The sequence below is a fragment of the Ascaphus truei genome, chromosome 2, assembly GCF_040206685.1.
Source record: "Ascaphus truei isolate aAscTru1 chromosome 2, aAscTru1.hap1, whole genome shotgun sequence".
Lineage (NCBI taxonomy): Eukaryota > Metazoa > Chordata > Amphibia > Anura > Ascaphidae > Ascaphus > Ascaphus truei.
The window spans coordinates 240,925,832-240,951,213 of NC_134484.1; the positions used below are offsets into that span (position 1 = coordinate 240,925,832).

At 41.7% G+C, this 25,382-nt stretch overlaps 1 protein-coding gene across 2 annotated transcripts in view; it reads left to right on the forward strand.

Annotated features, from left to right (window-relative positions):
* Positions 1-25,382, forward strand: part of GALNT1 (polypeptide N-acetylgalactosaminyltransferase 1) — a 242,526-nt gene that overhangs the window by 110,403 nt on the left and 106,741 nt on the right. For both annotated transcript variants that reach the window (XM_075586004.1, XM_075586003.1), the window contains exon 4: positions 2,518-2,684. In XM_075586004.1, coding sequence (XP_075442119.1) covers positions 2,518-2,684 — 167 coding nt within the window. The remainder of the gene's footprint in view (positions 1-2,517; positions 2,685-25,382) is intronic.

A 25,382-nucleotide genomic window follows, 5' to 3' on the forward strand; every position in this document is an offset into this window, starting at 1 on the left:
TTTCCCATTAGGTCCGATAGGCCCGCGCCTAAGGCAGCAACATTTGGGGGATGGCATGCCGAGCTGCACTTGCCACTTGTGCACATGCATGATTGTTGCTTGCCAGCCCGCACATGCGCGATTGCAGTTTGTACGTGCCTATTGCGCGGGCCGGTAACTCTCACATGGCATGATGGCGCGACACTGGAGCAGGACGGCGGTATCGGGTAAGTGCCGAAGGGTACCATTTTTTTTAAATCCACCAGTTCCGCTATGGTAATGAAGGGGTTAACACCTCCCTGTACCCACCTGAGAGGGCTAACCACCCACCCCGGGGTAACAACCCCTTTCACCCATCACCTCTACCCCCCAATAAATATTACAATACCCCCCTCACACTAACTTATACTCGCTCACAAACACCCACACACACCCACTACAATAATGGGATTATATTATATAATAGGATAATGGTGCATTTGCCTATTAAAAATAAAACATTACCCAGCCAGCATATAGTAAATAAAAGTTGTACTTAACCCCTGTCTGGATGAAGGCTGTCCTCCTCGTCCTCGTCTTCAGTGAGCACCGTAAAATAAAAAAAACTACTGGCCTGTAACCCAGCTATTAACTGCTATGGTAATTAAGGGGTTAACCTCCCCTCCCGCTGCACACCTGAGTGGCCTACTACCCCCTCTACCCATTGATTGTCACAATGTTAAAGCATGCCCACAATATGGGCATGGATTGTCACTATGGCAATGAATGGGCAAGCTAAAAATAATTCCTCAAATACGCCTCAAAAACGAGTGAAGTTTGGATCCCAATAGCAACCCAAAGTGGGGCACAGCATACAAGGGACATGCTATTAACCCTTTAGGAAGGGGGGTAAACACACACAGGTTAAATATTTGAAAACCTAATCCGTATGTGAAAAGCTAAACGAATAATCGGTAGACAAAGATGTCATATCTATCCATCTGTAATTAATTCTTTTTCTTTCTCTTTGCCTTGAGAAACTCTGAGGAATCAGTGGTACTGTGTTCACATTTATTGCTCAAGACTGTTTTCAAAGTGGGAGTCATAGTTCCAGACATTGGGAAAACCAAAATCGTAATAGTTGTAATACTATTATAAACAGAGTTATGATGCAGTAGTGTTAGTTAGATTGTAACCCTGCATATTTGGGTGTTGTTAGTCCATATGTTCCACATAATTTAGTTATAGAAAACCAAACTCCCAAGAAAACCAGTAAAGAGGAAATGTGTCTTTAAAATACAAACAATGGAAATACTTTTGTCTTTTGGAAATGGAACCTTGTAAAATAACTGTTATAGCAAGCAGTGCAGAGTAACCAAAGAAAATTAAGTTTGTCTTTGAAGTAGAAGTCTGAAAGTCTGCATTGGTGACACCAGGTACTGCAGGGAAATTATTTTTTTATTTTTTAAATAAGGGAATTCTTCTCTGAGAAAATGCACAAAAAATCCTGTAGAACACTTTGCAGCAAAAAGAAAAACCTTCAAGATTCCAAACGGGGTTTTCCAAAAATCAAAACAAAAGTACTTATCTTCCTCCAATACATGCGGATGGGGTCTGCTAGGAAAATGTCAGGGCTATTCCTGACAGAAAGGTGCAATGCTTTAAAACTCTTTCTTCGCTCCAAAATTGCCTTGGTACATAAGCTACTTACACTGACTCTGAACATATTTAAATAATGTATTTTTTTCACATTACAAGCACCTTGAACTGTTTTAACATGAAATGCTGCCACGCTCCTAATTCAATTAACCATTTGTAATGCTAAATAACTAATCCATGCTGTAATGCGTGGGCCCCTTTTGAGATTGGGATGGATTTTAAAGCAACAATTCCTAGGTGTCCTCGGAGCTCGTTGATGGACCTCTGACATCCAGGGACCCTTGGCTCAGGAGCAAATGGGGAAACAATATGGCCCCTGTGGTCCAGTCTGGCTCCAGCAGCCTATTGAAAAGTGTGTTTGTGTGTGTCCCTGTACCTTAACCAAAACAATTAAACATTTCTCGAAACTTGGGGGATCCCTGGGCATCGAGAAACCACCAATCAACGTCCACAGGTAAAAAATGTATTTATTTTTTAATGGCAAAAAAAGAGGAGATGCCAGGATTGCTGCTATATTACGTGTGTTGTGTGTGAGATTTTGTATGGACAACCCAAATTGTTGTATGCAACGCCATTGCATTTTTTTTAAATCATCTTCTTTGATTTAATATAATCTTATAATTATCATTTGTCTGTAGCCTTAACAAATTAGTGTCACATAACTAGCATTATAACATCTTATTAGGTCATTAAACAATTGCACAAAAATTGTTTTGACCCATGTACCGTTTTTTTTTTTGTTCTTTGTTGTATAATAATGTAAGAAGTCTGTTGCTTAAGTTTCTGGTGCAAATTGTTGCCCTGGAAGGTTTATGCCACCATTTACTGTATTTTTAGTGCAAAGAAAAGGAAAACATATGTATACTCTGTATACTAATGTATTGCTTTTTTCCTTCCAAGGTGTAAAACAAAACTATACGCCGATAGCTTGCCAACGACGAGTGTCGTGATAGTGTTTCACAATGAGGCTTGGACTACGCTGCTAAGGACAGTACATAGTGTGATAAACCGGTCGCCGCGACATTTACTGCAAGAGATTATTCTTGTGGATGACGCCAGTGAGAGAGGTAAGACTACTTCATTTGCATTACGCCTCCTACCTGTACCAGGCTCATAAAAGCCTTGGCAACGTTTACTTGTCATACTCTGTGCTGTTTGTCTAGCTAGATATTTGCATGTATCTCTTTGGCATTTCTATTACAGAGTTCTGTGTCTCAAAATAAAGAATAGTAAAAAGGTCAGTTTGTGTTGTAGATTGAATTTTCTTTTAATTGGTCATTACTGTGCGTATCAATAGCATGTCAAAATAACTGGAAATATTCAATTTACTTTTTTTTTTTTTTTAATTATTGGAGGACTTATAATCAACAAATGCTTTTAAATGGAAAAAAGTTCTTCCATATAGATTTGAAGTAAGTAAAATTTGAGGGTCTTGTCAGTAAGCTTAGGCCCAGCTGGGGTTGGCTGCAGCAGCTAAGCAAGACTCTGTTCCCTTTCGATCAGTTTGTCCCTGAGCTACACTTCACTCACTGCTGCTGTGCTATTTGAGTGTTCCCATGGAACAAATTGCATCCACTTAAAAGTGAAAATAAATGTCAAGTTTTCTAAAATCTTACTGCCATTGATGTCTACGGAAACCATCTTTATATATGTACCAAACCCTTCCTTTTGTTTTCCTTTGACACTCCCATTTAGTTGCAAGTCCACCTTGAACAATTTTGAGAAACTCCGCTAGACAACATGCCAGCAAAATTGTGTGTGTTTTTTTTTTTTTTTCATAATATGATGGTCATTGTTTTATTTATATGAGAAAAGGTAGTTTCACAACCTGAAATGTAATCTGACATGAGTTGGTGATCGGGTTATGTATGAAAACGTAGAACGAGCTGGGATATGTCAAACAGATAGTCCCAGGTGCAAAACAAACAGAACAGTACAATACCAGTCCCGTATAGGTATGGAGAGATGAAAACCAGTCTTGTTAACCGCACGAATGGTTTGAGAATTCTTCTTTCCTCCAAATGATGTTTCCGATATAGGTATGGAGTGATGAAAAACAGTCCAGTTGTCCACGTGGTGGCTTTATAATTTTTCTTTCCTCCAAAGATGTTTTTCCTAAGGAAGTAAAAAGGGACAAACCATTGTGCAGCACCTCTAATCAAGGAGCCCACTTCAATTGATCGCAGGCATATTATAGGTATCTTTAGTCCTCTCATCTGCCCTCAATCTGGTCAACAGCTGCGTATTTTCATCCATAGACACCAACGCACGATTTTACCCAAAATGAAATAAAAAGTACCTGGTGTAGTACTGATAAAACATTTATTTGCACATGCACATATAAAAACACACTTACGATGTGTCTAAGAATTGCACAACACAGATTGCCGTCCGCGGCTTGAGCCTCCTGAGCGGTGTCCGGTAGGTAAGACCAGTGCTATGTTTCTCCCATCCGTTTGCGGCTGCGACTGCCGCCCACACTCCTGCTGCCTCCGCACACGGACTAGCGTAGCTCCACCCTACGCGTTTCGTGACGTAATGCGTCACTTCGTCAGGGGTGATGGAGCGATCTAGTAGTAATACAGGCTTTTATAGAGCCTGTTTAAGCACCAAATGTTAACCCTTTCAGGACGTCTGATGAAGATCCCTAGCTGGGGTATCATTGTGGCATAAAAGGCTGCACTTGGCCTCTCCAAAGCATGGTACCCCTACACTTATAGGTTTAATACTAATGTTGTATAAACACCAATCCGCAGCTGCAATTTGTGATTCACTGCAATCTCCTAAGGAGTGAATCACATAATACAACACACAATTGATGATCCTTATTGAACATCACAGTAAAAAAAAATCTAACTAAAATCTATGTAAAAACTGTATAAAAACAATTTTGGTGAAAACACTTAATGAGTTGGGATACCTGCTTAAACTATATAGGTGCACTGTAGAGTAGAGGGTTGGTGCACTAGGGGAAAAGCAACGAATAAAGGCAAAGAAAAGGCCCTGTCTGACAGATACCTCCTATGTGTGGAGAAACAAGCAAGGCCCCAATCTTGTCCACTCATACTCCTCAGTATATTACTGAAGGACTGAGTTGAAGTAGAACCTATGAAAATTTCACTGGTAGAAGAGATGGATAAAAACGATGCTCCCATATAGTAGACTAAACAACAACTATGTCCCCCAAATTACTGAGTATGGAAATCTGTTAATGTTAAAAAAAAAAAAAAAAAAAAAAAAAAAAAAACATCTTAGTAAGGCTACATTAAAATGAAGAGGGCGTGAGGCGGGGAAAAAAATTGTTAAACAACGGCATGAAAATAACATTAAAAGATGACTGTAGTCTGGTCAACCACACTAGTCAGGAGAAAATGGCTGCCATTTGAATAAAGCTGACGAGACTACATGGTTAATTACCCTGAAAGTAGTCTGCAGTACTTGGCCTAAAATACTCCACATCTGCTGGCTGCCCTGTTTATCAGAGACCTCTGGTTATAATACCCTGGACATCAATGATTCGTGTTTATAGATGGAATAGCCTATATAACAGTGATACCCTACGAAGGATAGAGGGCATCTCTTTGGATAAATGCACACTGCTAGTGGGATTCGACATTGAGACTTTATTCACAAGTATACCATACTCGGTGGGGGTCAATCCTATCACACATTTCCTCAAGAGTAGAGGGTTAAACTTTAGCCTCCACAATCAGTTTGTCTTAGACCTGTTAGACTTTGTCTTGCCTGTCTAATAACTATTTTGTGTTCAATGGACACATTTATCACCAGATCCAAGGTACTGCGATGGGCACTACGTGCGCATGATCATATGCCAACCTGTACCTTAGCTGGTGGGAGGAGACCGTGATGTTTCACGAGGACTGGATCCCGTATACCCAGTACATAGATCAGTACATAGACTCTCCTAAAGTTCATTACCATCTTGAACATGAATAAGTTGAATTTGAAATGAACCAGTGCACTACAAGCAGATAAACTGCATTTCCTCCCATAAGAGTTCAGCTACAAATAGTCTCTTACGTGCCGATACTCACTATCCATCACATTTGATTAGGAATATTCCTGTAGATCAGTTCCTCCGTATCCGGAGGAATTGCTCCACAGATAAGCAATTTGAGGAGTCACAATTTACTGACTACACCATTTTTACAGAGGGGCTATATTAAGGCCTGTCTTAAAATAAGCCTTCAAGAGAGCCAGGAACTTGAAACGAAGTGACCTTCTTGCCATCAAAAAACCTTTGAACACTGAAACTAAGGTTATAAGATTCATAGGTTCTTTCAGCAACAGATGGACTCACATTAGCCAATTTTTAAAAACTCACTGGCACCTCCTCTTAGAGGATGAGAAACTCAGGCAGGTATTGAAGTCTACCCCCCACCCTAGTCAGTCGTAGAGCACCCAAGCTCAAGGATCACCTTGTTCACAGCCATCTGACTAACATTGTTGTTGGTACCTGGCTTCCCCAGAGACCCAAGGGCACCTTTTTTAATGTGACACGTGTAAGGTGTGTGCATTTATCACTCCAGCGAAATCTTTCTCTAACTGGAACAGCACGCACCAGTTAATCGTCAGTCACTTTATTAATTGCAAAAGCACAGGCATTATCTATCTGGCTACCTGCATCTGCGAGATGAAGTTCTGTATGTGGGCACGACCCGTCGGAGTTTCGTCGCCGCATTCTTGAGCACGTAACCATCTTGAGACCCCCCTTGCACGTCACATTAATCAAGCCCACCAGGGTGATGTCAGCAGCCTTAAGTTTTGTGGGATAGACCACCTTATCATGGGACCTAGAAAGGGGGATAGGAACAAACTCCTCTTATAAAGGGAATGTCGTTGGATCTATGATCTTCAAACTCTCAGCGCCAATGGCTTGAATGAAGGCTTTCTATTTTCATAGCTTCTGTGAATTAGTAACCAACATGATGATGTAATTCACTAGGTTATCATTAGTCTCTATTTGTCCATCATCCATGATTCTGTATATCCCGCATAACAGCACACATGTCCAGGTGTCATAAAATGTTATCCCCAGAATGCAGCATTTAAGAGTGACATTTATAACCACATTGTCACTCTTCATGCTGCCTGGGACCTTCCAGATAGTTTCCTGACACTGTTCTGTGAAAAACATCAATCATTACTTAATTAATTTTACTTGTTACACACACACACACACATCCCCTCCCCCCCACACTTCCCTCTGCTATATATTTAATAATTTTGTAGTTCTTTCCCTCCTTTTGTGTAAGGGTTATGCGATTATCTCTCTACCTGATATGCCATCAGCTGTAGTTCTATACATCTTCTCTTAGCCATAACATCGTATAAAAGTATCATTCACAATCTGGCTGTATCATCTACTCCAGTGTAGCTTCTTTTTGGTAGCAAATCCTTTCACCTTAATGATTGCACTTACATTCTGAGATTAAAGGGGTTACATTATTCCTCTGCAATTATTTTTGATGCCTCTATTCTAATTGGTGATATCCCCTTAAATGCCAGCAGTCAGGGGGGCTGATACTTACCTCTTTGTGGAAGCGACAGAAAAACATACTACGCGACAGACTGCGCCGCTGAGACCGGGTTACAAACTGCCAGCTGATAAGCTAAGATCCCTGTGAAAATATGTTATGATCACATAATTGTCCTGCAACAGCATGTATCTAGAACCACAGTAGCACATTCTAGTCAGGACCCAGGGCAAGCTTAGCCGAAGTCTGTAGTACATTCCCTTTCCACTACCCTACCCATCCCAGTATTATAGAGTTATGTATGTAGGGTCAGCCTTTTTAAATTATTGGTCCTACACTGATCTCTGGCACTGCGATACACTGCTATTAAATTCTTCAGGTATTACACTGAAGGAGGATATGAACTTACATAACAAATAAGGAATTTAGATACTTGGAGACCCACACACCTGATAAGTGTATTTATCCCTGTTATATAGGCACTATAACACTGATATATCCAGGTTTTTATACCCAGAGGTCTCTGATAAACAGGGCTGCCAGTGGATCTGGAGTATTTTAGGCTAAGTACTGTAGACTACTTTCAGGGTAATTAACCCCATTTAGTCTTGTCAGCTTTATTTATATGGCGGCCATTATCTCCTGACTAGTGCGGTTGACCAGATTAAGGTAATCTTTTTATGTTATTTTCACTCTGTTGTTTTCCACACACAGGAGATATGTCGGGGCGTTTTATTTGCCTGTACATGTATGAAAACAAACAAAGTAGTAAAATATGCTTTGAGGGTATAGCTTTGGTGTGTAAATATATTCATTCCCTTTCCCACATTCAAAGAGAAAGCCGTAAACACCGTAAGGCGAGATTGCTTATTTAGTGACTTAGTTCTGTATGAACTTCTATATTCGAGACAGTGTTGAGGGTTTTCGGAGAATTCTCCATGTATTTTAAGGAGCAACCCCACCTTTACCCTCTGTCCCTATTTTCTTATCTATAGATGGGAAGCACGGGGTCTCTGAAGCTGAACCAAGTTAATTTCAGCTCTGGGGCCCCACTGCTTACCGAGAGATTTAACTGAGCAGATGCCGCTAATACAACTGTACATGGAGAAGTTTCCCCGCATTACGCAGGCCAATAGGAAGCCATGACAGATTGCATCACAACCTCCTATTGACCCCCATCACGGGGGAGCTTTAATCCACCATCTTATTTGTCCTGGATGAGACTTTACCGACACCACCTTTCCTGATTTATATATCTCGGGAAGCAGGGTGTCCCCAGGTCGGCTCTGAAGACCCCTTGCTTCCCATCTACTGTAGAAAAGTTAGAACTCCTTGAACCACTGTTAAGATGTTCCCTTAATTAAAAAATGACTCCCAGTGGCAGAGATAATCTATATTTATAGTAGGGCTCCCAGGTTTAAACTTGAAAATCTATGGAATACTATAGATCTTGAGTTACACAACAAGAGTTAAATGGTTAAGGGAGAGAGAGTGTACATCAGAGGTGGACAACCTATTTTTCAATGTAGCCGTGGCGAATGAGAAGTGAAAATCGCCACACAATGTAAAAATTGAGAAATTAGGTTGCTCAATCAAACATATAATAATAATAATAGCATGTTCTTGTAGAGCGGTGCTAGTTTTGCGTAGCGCTTTACAGAGACATTTTGCAGGTACAGTTCCCTGCCCCGTGGAGCTTACAGTCTGTGTTTGGTGCCTGAGGCACAGGGAGATAAAGTGACTTGCCCAAGGTCACAAGGAGCCGACACCGGGAATTGAACCAGGTTCCCCTTCCTCAAACTCAGTGCCAGTCAGTGTCTTTACTCACTGAGCTGCTCCTTCTAAAACGCACACTGTTCGTCTGCTTCCCTCACCTCAGCACTATCACATGCTGCTGGTTCACTTTGTTGACTCATTTAGAAAGCGGAAATTAGCACACGCCGCCAGGAAAACGTTTATTTTACTGTGGGAGCTGGCAAACTCATTCGCCACACTTTCATGGCCAATTCGCCACTTGTGGCGATTGGGGACAGGGTTGCCCACCTCGGGTGAACATGTTATGGTAAATGCCGCTTCTGCTTTATTGAGGTGCCCGGCACCCAAAGCACCTCTATGTATTTATAGCCGCACTGGGAGCAAGTCTGCAGTTCCCCGCTAGTCATGCTGGGCCAGACTGTTGTGCTATTACAGGAGGAATGAAAACAAGTTAATCAGAAGCCTGCATCCTCTAAAGAAATCTATGGGTTTAATAACAGGAAGAGTACTTTCTGACGGTGGGTATAAATAATTAACCGCATACTATAGTGCGGCACTGTAAATTGCTTCTCGGGCCTCATCAGCTTGACAGTGCTGTAATTAAAGAAATTATTTTCTTGAAAGATAAAAATGGCATAATCTATTTCTGGGAAATATTATACCTCAACATTTTTGTTGTCTTCGCGCCACCCCCGGAGAGTTGGTAATAACATTAAATTATCCAGACTGCTTTCTGTAGTCCTACTCCCTCTTTTTATTATTATTTTTTATATATATATAAAAATTAGATTTTTACACCTTTTTTTTTTGTTTAAACTTTTTTTTATTCCAATCACACACTTCAGTATAAAATATGCCCGCTTTTTAAAATGTTAAAATAGCTGCATTAAGTAACTCCACTCTGTTAAAAAAGCTTTGGTCATTACATAAGTATAGGTAAGTCTGCTACAAGTACAGTACATACAGTAACCCTTTAACAAGACCAGTATGAATTTTCCATGTCCCATTTGTCATTACTGGGTTTCAGATTTTGGCTTTTCAGCAATATTATAGAAGGTAAACATTTTTTACCAACCTATATTATGGGTATTGCCCATCTATTATCACAAACAACCCATCTCCTCTCTCCCATATTTCCTTTGTGCATGCTTCTTTACATTTGTTCTATGTGAAAGCAAATTTGAGATGGGAACAGCTGTACTGGTTCACTAAAATCACAAATGTAGAACTCTTGTACTTTTTTATTTTAATTATATAGTTTATATTTTCTAATTTAAACAATGAACACTTTTTCATGGTACCGCTTTTAATGCAGTACCCTGCTCAGTCCTCCCTTGGTCTCCTCCGATTGTTAATTTATCTTGGTTAACTTCAGACCCTGCAGAGAAATAAAGCTTGTGTTGGTTTGCAGGAGTAGTTGTGGAGTTGTTTGAAGAGGGGGAGCTGTGAAGGCTGACACATTTGGTGTGTGACCCACAGTAATTCCCATTTCATTTCTGTAGTATTGTTTATTTTCATTTTCTGCTAAAAATAAATAAAAAGTATTTGCATATCCATACCGCGCAATCTCGATACTTGCTACCAGTTTAATGATTTAGGGTGACCAAAGACGTTAGTAGTTGCATTGAACCCTTACATGGCAAAAGGAGAATAAATGGTTCCAATAAAATGTAATACAATATAGGAAAGCATACACAATCACAGAGGACTTTACCACAGGAATAGCATTTATATGGTTATAAATCCAATGTTCTTATACTACATGTTCACTTAATGTAACTATGTATTTGTAACCATGTATTTGTCATCATAACTCTATGCCCAGGACATACTTGAACACGAGAGGTAACTCTCAATGTATTGCTCAAATGAATCCACAATATACAGTAGTAATTAAATGTGAAGGGGAAAATCTCAATTAAAGATACATCCAATATTAGAATAAGAATACCAGTATTTCCCCCAAAATGCATTTATATGTGCATATACAAAAATAAGGTAAATACATTGACATGATACATGTATACAAATGACTTGCCTAGTTGAGACGCAACGTTTTTTAGACTTGTATCAGGTCACTTTATGCCTTTACCTCGTGTATAATTTATGTTTTTGGATATGCACATTTGAATTCATTTTGGATATTATTATTTTTTTAACCAAATCCGGTGTCGTCCCCATCCTTATGTTGATTGTATTGATGATTAAATATGCGGGTGAAAACTAAATGTCCAATAAAATGTACCAAAACGGTGCAATGCCTTGTAGGTAACAATTTCTTCTTTGTTATATATATATTTAAAAAAACTATTTGGCTTCTTTTAGCAAAGATTCTTTTACAGCAAAGATTTTAACAGATTTTGTTTTATTGAAATTATACGTGCAATCCCATGGAGCCGGCACCCGAAAAATCTAAATTAAAAAAACAAAACAAAACAACGTTTCCCTAAACCAATCTAATCTCTGGTTGTATTTGTTATCTAATCAAATTGTATTTGTTTAATGGTCCTCTAAATAGGGGAGTAGTAGTCAGTGTTTTATTCACCCGTAGCCCAACCTGTCCTTATCAGCGAGTTAATAAATATAACAGGAGGGTTTTGTCTGTGTAACTCTTGTTGAACACAGTGACATCAGACATAAGGGAATCACAGCAGCAAAAGTATACTGTATGCGATGTGTATAGATAAAGAATCCACAGCACTAGCTTTGTTTCAGTGCAAGTTGAAATGGGTGACATTTCAGGAACAACACGTTCCTTTGTCGAGCTGGACAAGGAACGTGTTCCAAAACGTCGCCCATTTTTAAATCATTTTTGTACCAGATGTAATAAATTTGAAATGTTACTGACAAACTGAGTGCTATGGATTGCTTTTTCTTACATATGTGATTGAGCTAGAGTGGTGATCCAGCCCATCTATGTGTACTCTACTAAGCTATGTAATGTAAAGCTTTAGGTTTCTCTAGAATAGTTGAGTGCCTCACTGTGTATGTATACATCTATATCCAAGTCCACACACACACACACACACACACACACACACACACGTAAACAAATAAAGCTGGACCAGACGAGTGGTGCTTGCCAGGGCTGGATGAATCCCAGAAAATCCACACACAGTGAAAAATCCTCTGGCGGTGATGTCATTGCGTCAAGTCACCACCCTACGTATTTCATTACCTGACACAGTAACTTTTTCAGGGGATCCCCTTTTCCGGCCTTAGTCTTATTTGTTTACCTATTGGTCACACATTTTGTTTGGCGGTAGGCCCATGCGGACATCCTATCTCTGGGTCTTTCGGACTACCTGCTGGTTGTATCCAGGTCCTGGACGGTGACTACATACAGATCCTCTCCCATGTATTTTCTCATTGATCCTGTAAGTGCGTATTGCACCACTCTAGATCTTAATAAATAGTTTTGTACTTGATCACACCATGGAGCGCGCACTTTTCTTTTTTCGTGTGTGTATATCTAGAGCTCAGTCCATGCTGATTGCCATTCTGCATTTTTCATTTAAGAGCCCCCTTCTTGCCTTTCTCAACTGTGTTTCTATTTTTTAAATCTGATTCTCTGTTCAGGAAATATAAGCATTTGAAAATGTCAGCAACCGGTAGATTAAACATGAGCTCATGCCAGAGCAGTCTAAAGGTTTACCGTGGTAATCTCAGAAGCTAGAGAATAAGAAAATTGTGGTTTTAACACTAGAAAAACACGGGGAATGGGGGGAAACAGACGTTTTAGTCTGTATATGAACATACAGTAAGAGTTGCGCTTTACAATATACGTGACCAGTGTGGATTTACAATTTTGCCACACCTTTTAGCCGCCCCTAAATTTTTAATCTCGCCCTCTCCTCAATAAACATACCACCCTCGCCTCCCTGCAGCACACACAAAATGTCCCCCCTGCTCTGCACACACAAAATAGCACCCCCCCCAAGCAGCACACACGTGCAACATGGCACCTCCCTGCAGCACACACCACGGTACCCCTCCTCCCCCCACAGCGCACACACGGCAGCACATACACACAGCATGGTACCCCTACTGCCGCAGCACACACAAAGTGGCACCCTCCCACACACACCAAACCGAAACTCTACTCCCCTCATAAAACAGAACTTCCCCCTCCCCACCCACAAAACAGAATACCCCCACCCACAAAACAGGATCTGTCCATCCCCCACAAAACAGGATCTGTCAGTCCCTCCCCACAGCAGGGTCTGCCCCCCCCCCCACACAGAACTGTTCCCACACCACACAAACCAAACCGAAACTCTTCCCCCTCATAAAACAGAACTCCAACCCCCCCACCCACAATATCAGAATCCCCCCACAAAACAAAAAAGCTGCCTGATGTCCCCCTGGCTCCTGCTTTTTGTGCCCAGATATCACAGTCCTATATCCAGTGCAGTCATGTCTCCCCAAGGTCCTCCAGTATTATAATAAATGTATAAAACATTGAAACACATATTTTAAGTCTGTATGTAGCTGGCCCAGGTGATTAGTTACGGTGCCAGAAAGTCTACATAGGGTCCGTAGTTAAAAGGGGAGAGGCTGTCCAGAGGTGTGAAAGCACTTGGTGAGTGAGAAAAGGCGAATGGCCAGGTCCGGACTACATGTCGGTGATGGACCTGGTCCGGCAGGAGGCAATGAGTTAGCCAGAGAGGATGTGGCCATATAATCTGATCCTCTTGGCTAAAATCATATTTCCCACTCACCCAGCTTTCGAGCCTCTGTGGCAAGCCTACTCCCCTGACGTCAGCCGAGGGTCGAGCCCCTCTTTTTATTGGCTGGCGGGGAGGGATTCCCCTTCTCGGATTGGCTGCTCTGTCCCCCCTCCGTTCTGGGGATAGCCCAGCAGAGTGTATGTAAGGTGCTGACCAGAAGAGAGAGGAGCGCAACCAATCGGGAGTCGATGAAGCTACGGCGGCTTTTCAAAGTTGCTCTGTTTGAAATAGCAGAGCGACCGTCTTTGTTTTGAAGCCTGAAAAGCTTGCCTCGGAGAGACTAAGTCCCGTCTTTTGTGTCCAAGTTCTCAAAATCGAACTAGTGGTCGCAGTCAGGATTTTCTGCCGGAATCGGTTCCAGGGGATTCAGGACTTGGTCCCGGTCAGGATTTTCTGCTGGCTTTCAGTGCAGGACATAAGGAGCAAGGTTCTGTTCGGGGTTAGCCCATGCAAGCGGGTGCGCTGCACCTAGGAAAGGTAGATCTCATTCCCCAGACCCCCGTAAGTGTGTATATTTCTGTGTGTATTGCTTTGTATTTCCGAGGTCTTCTCCAAATACGCCTCATTTTATATCGCTGCATTGGTTTACCTTGTGACTGATCCCTTAAATATAAATGTTGTTGAGTCCTGGGCTACTGTTACACCCCCCACCTCTCACAAAACATGATCTGTCCCCCACCTACAAAACAGGATCTCTTCCCCTCTCCCCCCACACAAAACAGAATCTGCTCCCCCCACACGAAACAGAATCTGCCCCCCCCCCCCCACCTACAAAACAGGATCTGTTCCCCTCTCCCCCCCCACATGAAACAGAATTAGGCCTGGGCCGAATGGCAAATCTAATACTGTAAGTGACATAATATTCTAACACATAGTGGGAATAAGCGCTTCAGACCTGAAACAATAGGAAAAGGAGTCACTAGCCCCGAAGAGCTTACAAGTGGGGAGAGTTGGCAGAGACAGAAATGTTTAAACTTGAATATGGTTCTGTGAGCATTATGGCTTCAATTAAAGGGCTTCCATTACCAAGATGGGACCACATAGATATATCACTGCCGTTCATGCACTCTGATCTGACTGCTTCTTTAAAGTGTACTGTACAAGGGTTTCAAGCTTTTGCCATTTTTTTTCTTCCTCACCCCATTGTGTGGTGGTCTACTTGCTTTTGACATCATAAAAGACTTTAGTGATGACCATATGTGACAGGGTAAATAAAAGCCACCAGTTATATGCCTGGAAAACCTATGTCTAGTCTGCAGTGCAGCACTGACTAGGTTAACTTCAGCTGGGAACCTCAGGACAATTAGTTGGATCCCAGCTGCCTAATCAAGGTGTGTTAAAACCCAGGCTGTAGACACATGGAGCCTGGCTGTTGAGGAGAGAGGAGTAAGCTGCTAAAGAGATTCCTGTAACAAGGTCTGAGTAGCAAGGTAGTTGAATTGTGAACTGTCTGTCCCCTGCATAGGAAAAGGGTGACTACCTGATTTATAGACTGTCTGCTAAAGAGAAACTGTTTTGTTTGGTTTGCGGAAGAAAAAGCTATTTTTGTTTGTTGCTGATGAAAAGCTATTTTTGTTTTGTGTGTTGTATATCTTTTAAGGCTAAATAAATAAGCCTTGTCAAGAAACCGACGTGTGTAGTTGCATGTACCCTGCAACACCATATATTGCAGTTCTTGGTACTTTGGATTCATTTCTCTCTGCAAACGGTGAATACAGATTCCTTTCTGTTACTTTTAGCTCCCACGTTAACGTATTTTTCTGCCCTGTTACTGAAGATTAGAAGGGAGGAGTACTGTACTGTAATTTATTGTTAATGTCTTTGCCTTCGCAGCCAATGACCCCGGTGTGAAGTTACTGTCTTACTGTGCTTTAGGCACCAACATTTAGATTGTAACTACTACAGGAAAACGGCTTGTGTCTGAAAAATTCTACTTCATAAAACATTTTCTTGTTTAGTACTGATGTACAAAAAAAACCCTGATGAGGTTACTTTTTCATATAATGTATGTAGAATACTTTCCAGAGATGTGACATCACACAAACCCTGTGGCTTGGAGGTAGAGAATTGGTACAAGCATATGAAAGGTCCTGGGTTTGATTCCTGTATGATATGGTATAATTTATAAATTATTATTTTATATAATAATTTATAAGTGATAAAATAAAATAAATTATACATTATAATATAAAATAATTAATAAATTAGGTAGGGAATTAGTCCTAGCATTTGAAAGGCCCTGGGTTCGATTTATATAAAGTGTGTGTGTGTGTCCCTTGGCAATAACGCATTGAATGTTAAAAAAAAATAAAAAGTGTGTATGTATACTGTTAAATGCGGGCCAACCGCGGGGCTTTTCTCCGATTTGAATCGGAGTTTCCCGCGAGGCGGCCGCTTCAATAGATAAGCGCTAATGGCGCTTATTATTGAAAGCGCCCGTGGCGCGGGAAAACCGGCCGAAGATAGCCGCGCGCCGTCCGCGGCTATTTTTAACCCGCGGAGGCAGCCGCTTTAGATTAAAGCTGGCCGGGACAGTATATGTGTCTTTGTCTCTCACTCTCTTTGTGTGTGTGTTTGTGTGTTTGTGTGTTTGTGTGTTTTGTGTGTTTGTGTGTGTGTGTCTCTTTCTCTCTTTCTTGGTTTGAACTTTCTGCTACAAGCAACATGACTGCTTCAGGCTCCCAAGGTGGAGCTTACCCTATCCTATCTGATATTCTGATATATCCGACTGCTTATTGGCTCGCAAAGTAGTGGCCCCGATTAAGGCGAGTATGTACTTTTCAACGTAACTTTATTGGGGGGGAAAAAAATGTCGCCTTAATCAGACAAAACCTGTAATTGTTCCCCCCGCCCCCCTTATGTGGCATTGGCAATGTAAGTAGAACTGTACATCAAATCTTGCAGACACAGTGAGGCCCCCAGCTGAAGAGATACCTGTCGACTTTTAGTGCCGGAGTTACAGGGAGATAAAGTCACTTGCTCACAAGGAGAGCTGACACAAGAATTTAGACATTGTTTATCCACGTCAAATGCTGTGTCCTTAACACTACCCTACACCTTCAGCTCTTTGTTAATCCCACATAGACGGCCGGTTGAATGTCACAGTGCCTGTGGCTGGGGAAATGTTTGTCAATCAAGGGTGTTTTCTTTACTCTAATCCCAAGCAGTCCTTCTCAGACACAATAAAGATGTGGGGAGGGGGGTGACACAGACTTTACAAGCACTTGCTGATCACACTAAAGGGAGCAGCCAGAGGAAATCAAACTCATCCCATGTCTAACAAAAACGAAATGTAAAATACTGGCAAGTGTCAGATTTGGGTAAACAATGTATCAATTACCCAGATAATACACCTTTAACATATCGCTGGAATTAGTTCACTTTGGTTTGTGGGGGGATTAGCCCGCTAAATATCTCCAGAATGGTTTCTTCCACATGCCGTTTCCAGACACATCCGTATTTGGTATTTGAACCCAGAAGGGCATTTATACTGTACAGGAATGTTTCATAAGAGAGCCACATCTTTCCTACATTTGAACAATTAAAACTTAATACAATTGAACACATTCTCACTCTTGCTTTTCTCCAAATCAGATACTGTACTAGCAAATCATTACTCCGAGACATCCTGCAGATGTTAGAGGGTAACCCCTTGGAGTCCAACTTATCGGTTCCTTTGCAGATTTACCTCATGTCTCATATATATATTCCTTTAATAAAAATTACATGCTAAACATTGCAGTGCCTTATTTAATTTCAAGTCTGTTTCCCTGACCATTCCGATTTAAAGACCCTACTTTCTGGATACAGGGAGGTACTGTACACACCATTACACTAGACGCTTATCTGAGTGAATTACAATTCAAATTGATGAACTGTGCCTTCCTTGTTCCCAGACAACTATATAAATTTGAAACTGAGGCAGTCTGTATGAAATGTGAGTACAGGGATTGTACAATTGCCCACTGGTACTGAGGAAAGATCAGGAGGACCTGGAACAAAACGTATTTGAATAGTTTGTTTCATTCAAGGCTACCTTTTGGTCTATAGGGTGTTGCTATTTTGGTGTGTGTATTGTGTGTCTTTATTTATATCGCGCCAAAAGTGTACTCGGTGCTTCACAAAGAATACAGTAGGGGGAATTATAATACAATAAGCGCAGCAAAATCAGACATTAGGAAAGGAGATCCCTGCCCCGAAGAGCTTACAATCTAAGTGGTATGATGGGGGACTTACAGAGAAAACAGGTCAGGGAATAAGTGCTGTAGATGGCAGTTCTTGGCCACAATGGGTGGTAAGAGTTACTGTGGGTGTGGCACAATCGCCATGAGTGCAGGCTATTGGGATACTTGATTTGTGGGACGAGTTTTAAGATTAGTCTGTATTGAATCAGAAGGTTAACACCATTTACAGGGGAAGAGATGGCAGGAATGCGTAGGTGAGATTAGGTGTGTATGTCTGGGTTCAGGCTTAGGGGAGATCCCCAGCAGCAGGAAGAAGTAGATAGAGGGTATGAATAGAGGATATGTGTGGGTGTTTTTTTATTGAGGGGTAAATAAGTTGTTGGGAGAGAGGTGTACACACGTGTTTCCTCGATTCTAAGACGCAGCTTTTTTCACATGTTTGAAATAGGGATGCGTCTTAGAGTCAATGTACTACAAAAAAAAATCAGCTAGGAGGCGCTGCTGGAGATGGCGGCCGGGGATCTTTAGTGTGCAGCAACAGCATGGCTCCGATCACGCCCCCCGTCTTCCTCCACCCTTTCTCCCCCGTCTTTCCCCATTCTGTGCCTTTCTCTCTCCCCATTGGTTATTGAAGGGTCATGTGACACCGCTGAGCGCTTGGAAATCAAATGTCCATGTCTCTCCAAGCGCTGAGCTTTGGAAAGCGTACGTGCACGAGCGCTGAAGTAATCTCGCCAAGTGCGCTCAGCGGCAGCGTGGCCGCAGCATTAAGTTGTAGTTCAGTTTAAATAAATGTATGCTATTGTCTGCTAGTTAAAAATAATATTCTGCACATTTAATATAGTGGAGTTTTTTCCCCCCAATATTTTTATTAAATCAAGGGTGCGTCTTCGAATCGATGATGTCTTACAATCGCCAAAATAGGGTAAATAGGGAGTGGGCAAGTTGGAGAGAACATAGATGTTCTCAGAGGAGTGAGGAAACGGTCAACAGAAAATGTAATAGGACCCAGACAGATGCCCTGCCCATACTGGCACGGAAGATCACATCGTCTGCTTGCAATTTGATGTTGGTGAGTTGGCTAAAGCAGTTTCCCCCAAGTATCAACCAGTTGGAATCTTTTTTTTCTTTTTCACATGATTAACGAAAAGTTTGATACACTTACTGATCTTTAATAGAGCCGGGAACTTTATACCCAAATGGAAACCATATTTGAATAATTTACCCCCACCGGTCTTTAAAGAAGTTATGGCTCCTCTTAAATACTCTGGGCATCAGTTGTGTTAGTGAGGGAAACTGGGCAAAAACGGAATCTGTTGTAGGGATTGTGATGGCGGTTTGTTGGTAACTGGGACTTTTTATTTGATTGGTTTGTTCTTTGTTTTTTCCATAAAAGTTGAGTAGACATTTTTCTATTGAACAGTTATAGACAATCTGGTTAGAATGATAAGTTGGTTTTAAAAATACAAACCATGACATCTTGCCAAGATAAATAGTTTGTTGATTTTATATTAATGAAGGAATACTACTGTGACCTTTATTCCGTGTTTGGAATCTGTATTGGCCATTTATTTTTAGTTGTATCTATAATATTGATGTGACATAACTGTGAATATGTGTCAACACCTGTTTTATATTATGTTCACTTGCAATAAAGACACATAAAAATATAAATAAAAATCTCCATAATGGTTTCTAGGTATAGAATCGCTGCAGTCCTGCTCAAGGCTCAATTTAGACCCTCCCCAAATGAGAGGTATAATGGAGGGGATCACTTCATTAAGGTTACAGTACCCGTCAATAAACCTATTGGGTTGTTCTTTAATTTAATTAATTTAATAATAATAATTATATATATATATATATATATATTATATATATATATATATATATATAATTATTATTATTAAATTAAAGAACAACCCAATAGGTTTATATATATATATATATCAAATGGAAATGTAACTGTATGCTCATTTCCATGTCTTAGGCAGGTCTGCAACCCCGCCTTTCACCATTATCACACAGCACTTCCCCTGCAGCAAGGGATTCTGGGAAATGACATGCAAATGAGCACACATTTGCATGTCATTTCCCAGAATCACTTGCTGCAGTGGAAGTGCTGTGTGCTGGGTGATAATGGTGAAAGGCGGGGTTGCAGACCTGCCTAAGACATGCAAATGAGCATACAGTTATATTTCCATTTGCTATATGCTTTGCAGGGTTTTTGTCACTTTTTTTTTTACTCACCATAACTTAACTGTGTGTGTGTATGTGTATATATATGTATGTATGTATGAACAAAAAAAAAACAGAGCGCGCACGTCCCATAGTGTAACACTGTAACATTTAATGTGGGGGGATTAAAAACACTCACAATATAAAAAAGATATTAAGGCAATTTGTGATATATAATCACCACCGAGGCAGGCAACATCTGATGACAGCTATGCAGTCCAACACCAACTGGAACAAGGCACCCGACAGCGTTCAAGATCTTGATTGGGGGTCCACGCTCAAACCACGTTATATGCGGATCTGCGTTAAAGCGGATCGCGCTATAACGGGGTTGAACTGTATTGCATTTTTTTTTTTTACTTTGTAGATTGTTGTGAGACAAATGGCTACCAAGGGTTAAATGTATGTATATCTTTTATATAGCGCCCACAATGTACTCCACACTTGACAAAGGACAAAAAACAGTACAGGGATTTATAGTACAATAAGTGCAACAACGTCAGACAATAGCAGAGGAAATCCCTGTCACAGAGAGCTTACAATCTAAGTGGTATGTTGGGAGACTTAGAGACAGCAGGTGAGGGAATAAGTGCAGTAGATGGCAGTACTTTGCCACAATGTTTGATGGGAGCAAGTGTGGGTGGGGGGCAGTAGCCAGGAGTCCAGGCTATTAGGAAGCTCAAGAGGTGAGTTTTAAGGTTAGTCTTGAAGGTGGGGGGAGAAGATGGTTGGCGTTTACTGCATGCAGGAGTTCCACAGTAAGAGTAAGGGTCAGTGCAGGAAAAGTGTTTAAGGCAAGAAAGGGCAGGAGTCAAGTAGGGGCATAATGAGAGACCATAGCTGATATTTAGGAAGGTGCAGATGAGTAGAGCCTTAAAGGTACCTGTATACAGTATGTAATATGATGCCATGGGGTGGAAAAAAATCTGAATTTCAGAACATTAAGTACTTTGTACTTTGTTTTTATTTGTTTTTTTCTCAAAGATATTTGTGAGAGATGTGCTGTTAATGGCAGCTCATTAACTGCAATGACCTTGTGTCCTTTATTTGACACTTTCACTTGAAAATGACAGAATGCCATAAAAATTTTGACTTTTAGACACTGTATATATTTATTCCAGTCTTGGTCTAATAAAATGTATTGCACAAATTTTGTGTTCTCTATAATCAATAGGACTACTACAATTCCATATTGGAATAGTGTATGTACAGATGGTATCAATTGGGACTCTTGGGAGATATCCACTTTTTTCCTTTTTTGATGACTGCTTTATTTTCAATAACATTTTAATTTGAAACCCAGTGTGATTGAAAGCTCTAGACAGGGGAAGAAAAAAGAAAAAAGCGCAAGGCCCATAGAATAGTATAGTTAAGTTTATAGTCAAATAAAAACGGTTATAAAAACTCATAGAAAGAAAGTTGGTACAAGCATTTCGGTATCAATAATGACCGCAGGAACAGGGGTGCTTGGACTCTTCTGCTCGTTTGGGTACGGTGATGTTCAGCCCTCCTCCTCTTTCCGATCAGTAGTCGATCCACTTCCGCGTCAGCTGACTCGTGACGTCGGTGCGTGACGTCGATCAGGGGGTTGGACTATGGGCGATCACCTGCTCCCACTTTGAGCTCGGAAATCCAGAAACTCCGATCACTGCGTCCTCTCAATGCCGAAGTGATGACTCCCAACCAGCAACAGCAACCAAAGCAATGTCCGCCCTACGCGTATCAAGGACTCTTGTCCTCTTCGTCAGGGGCACTTTCATTGCTGGTTGCTCTAGTCTTAGTCTTTTATATCATACGAGTATTGATTATACAATCAAACAATCATTTACATCAGTGCCAGATTGGTATTTATCTGCAGTGTTCCCACGAGTATACAACATAATTAAAAGATGATCTTTAATAGCATACAATATAATTATGTGACAATAGACCAAATTTAAAATATCAAATTTATTGTACCACTTAAAATAATTTTGTGTTAATTAAAAATCTCTGTGAACACTGCAAGAAAATACCATTACATTATATCGATTCATTGATTATTAAATAGACATTATAAAACATTGTAAAAACAAAAATGTTAGTAACCTATATAATTCCATTTATCTGTAATGATGATATTTTAAAAATTATTTAATATTATAAAAATGCTGCCATATCAATTTCTTCGTTGAGCCCATTGGGAGACAAGGTGTTAAAGCTGCAGTTCAGTCAATATCCTGCATGTGTGGTTTTTTTAATAAATCAGTTCTGTAGTAAGAAATAATACTTTTAGCATTTTCTGTTTTTAAAAAAACAACTTTGAAAGACCAATTTTCTTGTATTCTATTTTAACAAGCATTTGCTAAGGCACTGCCCCTTCATGTCCTGTCACAAACCCAGGCACACCCCTTTGTCAGCACTGCCCTCCCTCTCTCTAAACGTGCACTAGCGTCTGGTCACATGATCTTCCTCATAGAGTACATTCAAGGAAGCTGGAGAAAAGGGATCAGCCATGCATAGCAGCTTGGATAGGCGATTTCAAACTTATATTACAGTGTTTATTCCATTCATTGCACGTGTATATAATGTAAAATTGTAATAATTCCATTTATAGCAAATGTGTATATGTGAATATTATTTAGATGTATATGTATGTTACTGAAATGTGGAGTGAGTGTGTAGGTAAATACACACAATACACTTCCACTGCATATATATATATATATATATATACATATATATATATATATATATATATATATATATATATATATATATATATTATATATGTATGTATATGTGAAGTTATGTGAGTAAAAAAGTGACAAAAACCCTCCATAGCAAGGCAAATAGCAAATGGAAATATTACTGTATGCTCATTTGTATGTATATATATATTTATATACACACACACTTCAAATACGGATAGTGATTCACGTAAATGATATATATATATTCACTTTCTGGGAGTATAAGAGTGACTGTCCTGTTGTTCCTTTTTTTGTATCCATCATTGAATGGTATGCACCCTCTCTTTACGTTTATTTTATACTAGCTGAGAGACCCGGCGTTGCCCGGGATGTAATGTTCCCGCTCCTCTCTCTCTCCTCACCCCTCCCCCTCTCTCTGTTTGTCCCCCATTCACATCAATCCAGTCCCCCCCCCTCCCTCCTTTACAGCTTCATGCAGTGTGTGTGCGTCAGTCATTGTGTGTGCGTCAGTCAGTGTGTGTGCGCGCGTCAGTGAGTCTGACGCAGAAACACAAACACACACACACAGACTGACTGACGCACACACACACAGTCAGTGTGTGCATGTGTGCCTCAGTCAGTCAGTGTGCGTGCGGCAGTCAGTCAGTCATTCAGTCAGTGTGTGTGTGTGCGTGCGTGGGTGTGGGGGTGTGCGCGCGCGTCAGTAAGTGTGTGTGTGTCAGTCAGTGTGTGTGTGTGTGTGACAGTCAGTGTGTGCGTGTGTGTGTGCCTCAGTCAGTCAGTGCGTGCGTGCGGCAGTCAGTCATTCAATCAGTGTGTGTGTGTGCGTGCGTGGGTGTGGGGGTGTGCGCGCGCGCGTCAGTAAGTGTGTGTGTGTGTGTCAGTCAGTCAGTGTGTGTCAGTCAGTGTGTGTGTCAGTCAGTGTGTCAGTGTGTGTGTGTCAGTGTGTGTCAGTGTGTGTGTGTCTCAGTGTGTGTTTGTGTCAGTGTGTGTGTGTGTTTCTGTCAGTGTGTGTGTGTGTGTGTGTGTTTGTGCAGCAGTCAGGGTGTGTGCGTGCGTCAGTCAGGGTGTGTGCGTGCGTCAGTCAAAGGGCAGGTGTGGGGGGGGGTGAAGGGCAGGGGTAGGGGGGGTGAAGGGTAGGGGTGGGTGAAGGGCATGGGTAGGGGTGGGTGAAGGGCAGGGGTAGTAGGGGGGGTGAAGGGCAGGGGTAGAGGGGGGTGAAGGGCAGGGGTAGGGGGGGTGAAGGGCAGGGGGGGTGAAGGGCAGCGGTAGGGGGGGAGAAGGGCAGGGGTAGTGGGGGTGAAGGACAGGGGTAGGGGGTGGGTGGGGTGAAAGTGAGGCACAAATTGTTGGCAGGAGTAAAATGTCCCTACACACACACACACACACACACACACACAACGGGAGTGAGAGGTGGTGGAGAGTGGGACTGGCGCAGATCCGAGGCTGCTTGGCCCCCCAGCGGCCGGGGAGTTAGCGGCCGGGGGGGTAAGGAAGCGGGCGGGGGGGTAAGGGAGCGGGCGGGGGGGGTAAGGGAGCGTTGGCGGCTAGGTTTGGAGGGCCGCGCTTACCCCCTTTGTGAGTCCTGCCCCCACCACAGCTGTGCACGTACATGAGCACAAATGTATCAGTCGTTGCCTGGTCACATGATCTTCCCCCAGAACTGACCGAGCAGCAGCAGAAAAGGAGAGTAGCTCAGAATTAATTAATTAAACCTTATTCCATTGCACGTGTGTAGTTAATGTTAAATATTAACAACTCATTTAAAATCAAATCTGTATATATAATACTGTAAACAATATGTATATTTAATTTTGTGTGTATGTGAATGTGTACAATTCAATGTGTTATTAAAATTAATAATGGCTTGTTCTTGTATAGCGCTGCTAGTTTTACATAGCACTTTACAGAGACATTTTGCAGGCACAGGGCCCTGCGGAGCTTAGGTGTGTATGTATGTGTTTGTATGATATAGATATATATGCACACGCACGCATATACATGCGCACGCGCACACATACTGCTGCGGCCGAGTTTATTCGAGCATTTGCCCGTTCTCGGCCGCAGCAGTAACCTGGCGCGCGCCGGAGGGTGCCGGGCGCGCGCCAAAGCAGCGGAAGAGCGCCCTCCGATCGGGGCACTCTCCCTACCGCTGCCGGGTCCGCCGGGTCCCCCGGAACCCCCTGCCGCCGTCCCGCGATCGCGGGACACCAGGGCTCCCTCGGGGAGCCCTGGACGTGCGTGCAGGGGGCGCTGACACCCGATGACGCGTGACCGCGCATCGGTGACGCGCGGCACGCCGAGGGAGTGGGGCTAGCAAGCCGGGGCATCCCCCGGCTTGCGGAACTAGCCCTGCTAGGATAAAGTGTGTCGGTAGTGTACACGTGCACACGCACACAGATACATGCACACACGTATACATGCGCACACGCACACATACATGCGCTCACGCACACATATACACTGTGTGTGCGCATGTTTATGTGCGTATATATTTATGGTATTGCTTGACCTGAGGAAGAGGAAAACTCTTGAAAGCTTGTCCCATGACACAAATTGTTGGTCCAAATAAAAAAAAGGTACCAATAAATACTGAAGAACATATATATATATATATATATATATATATATTTTTTTTTTATATATATATATACTGTATGTATATGT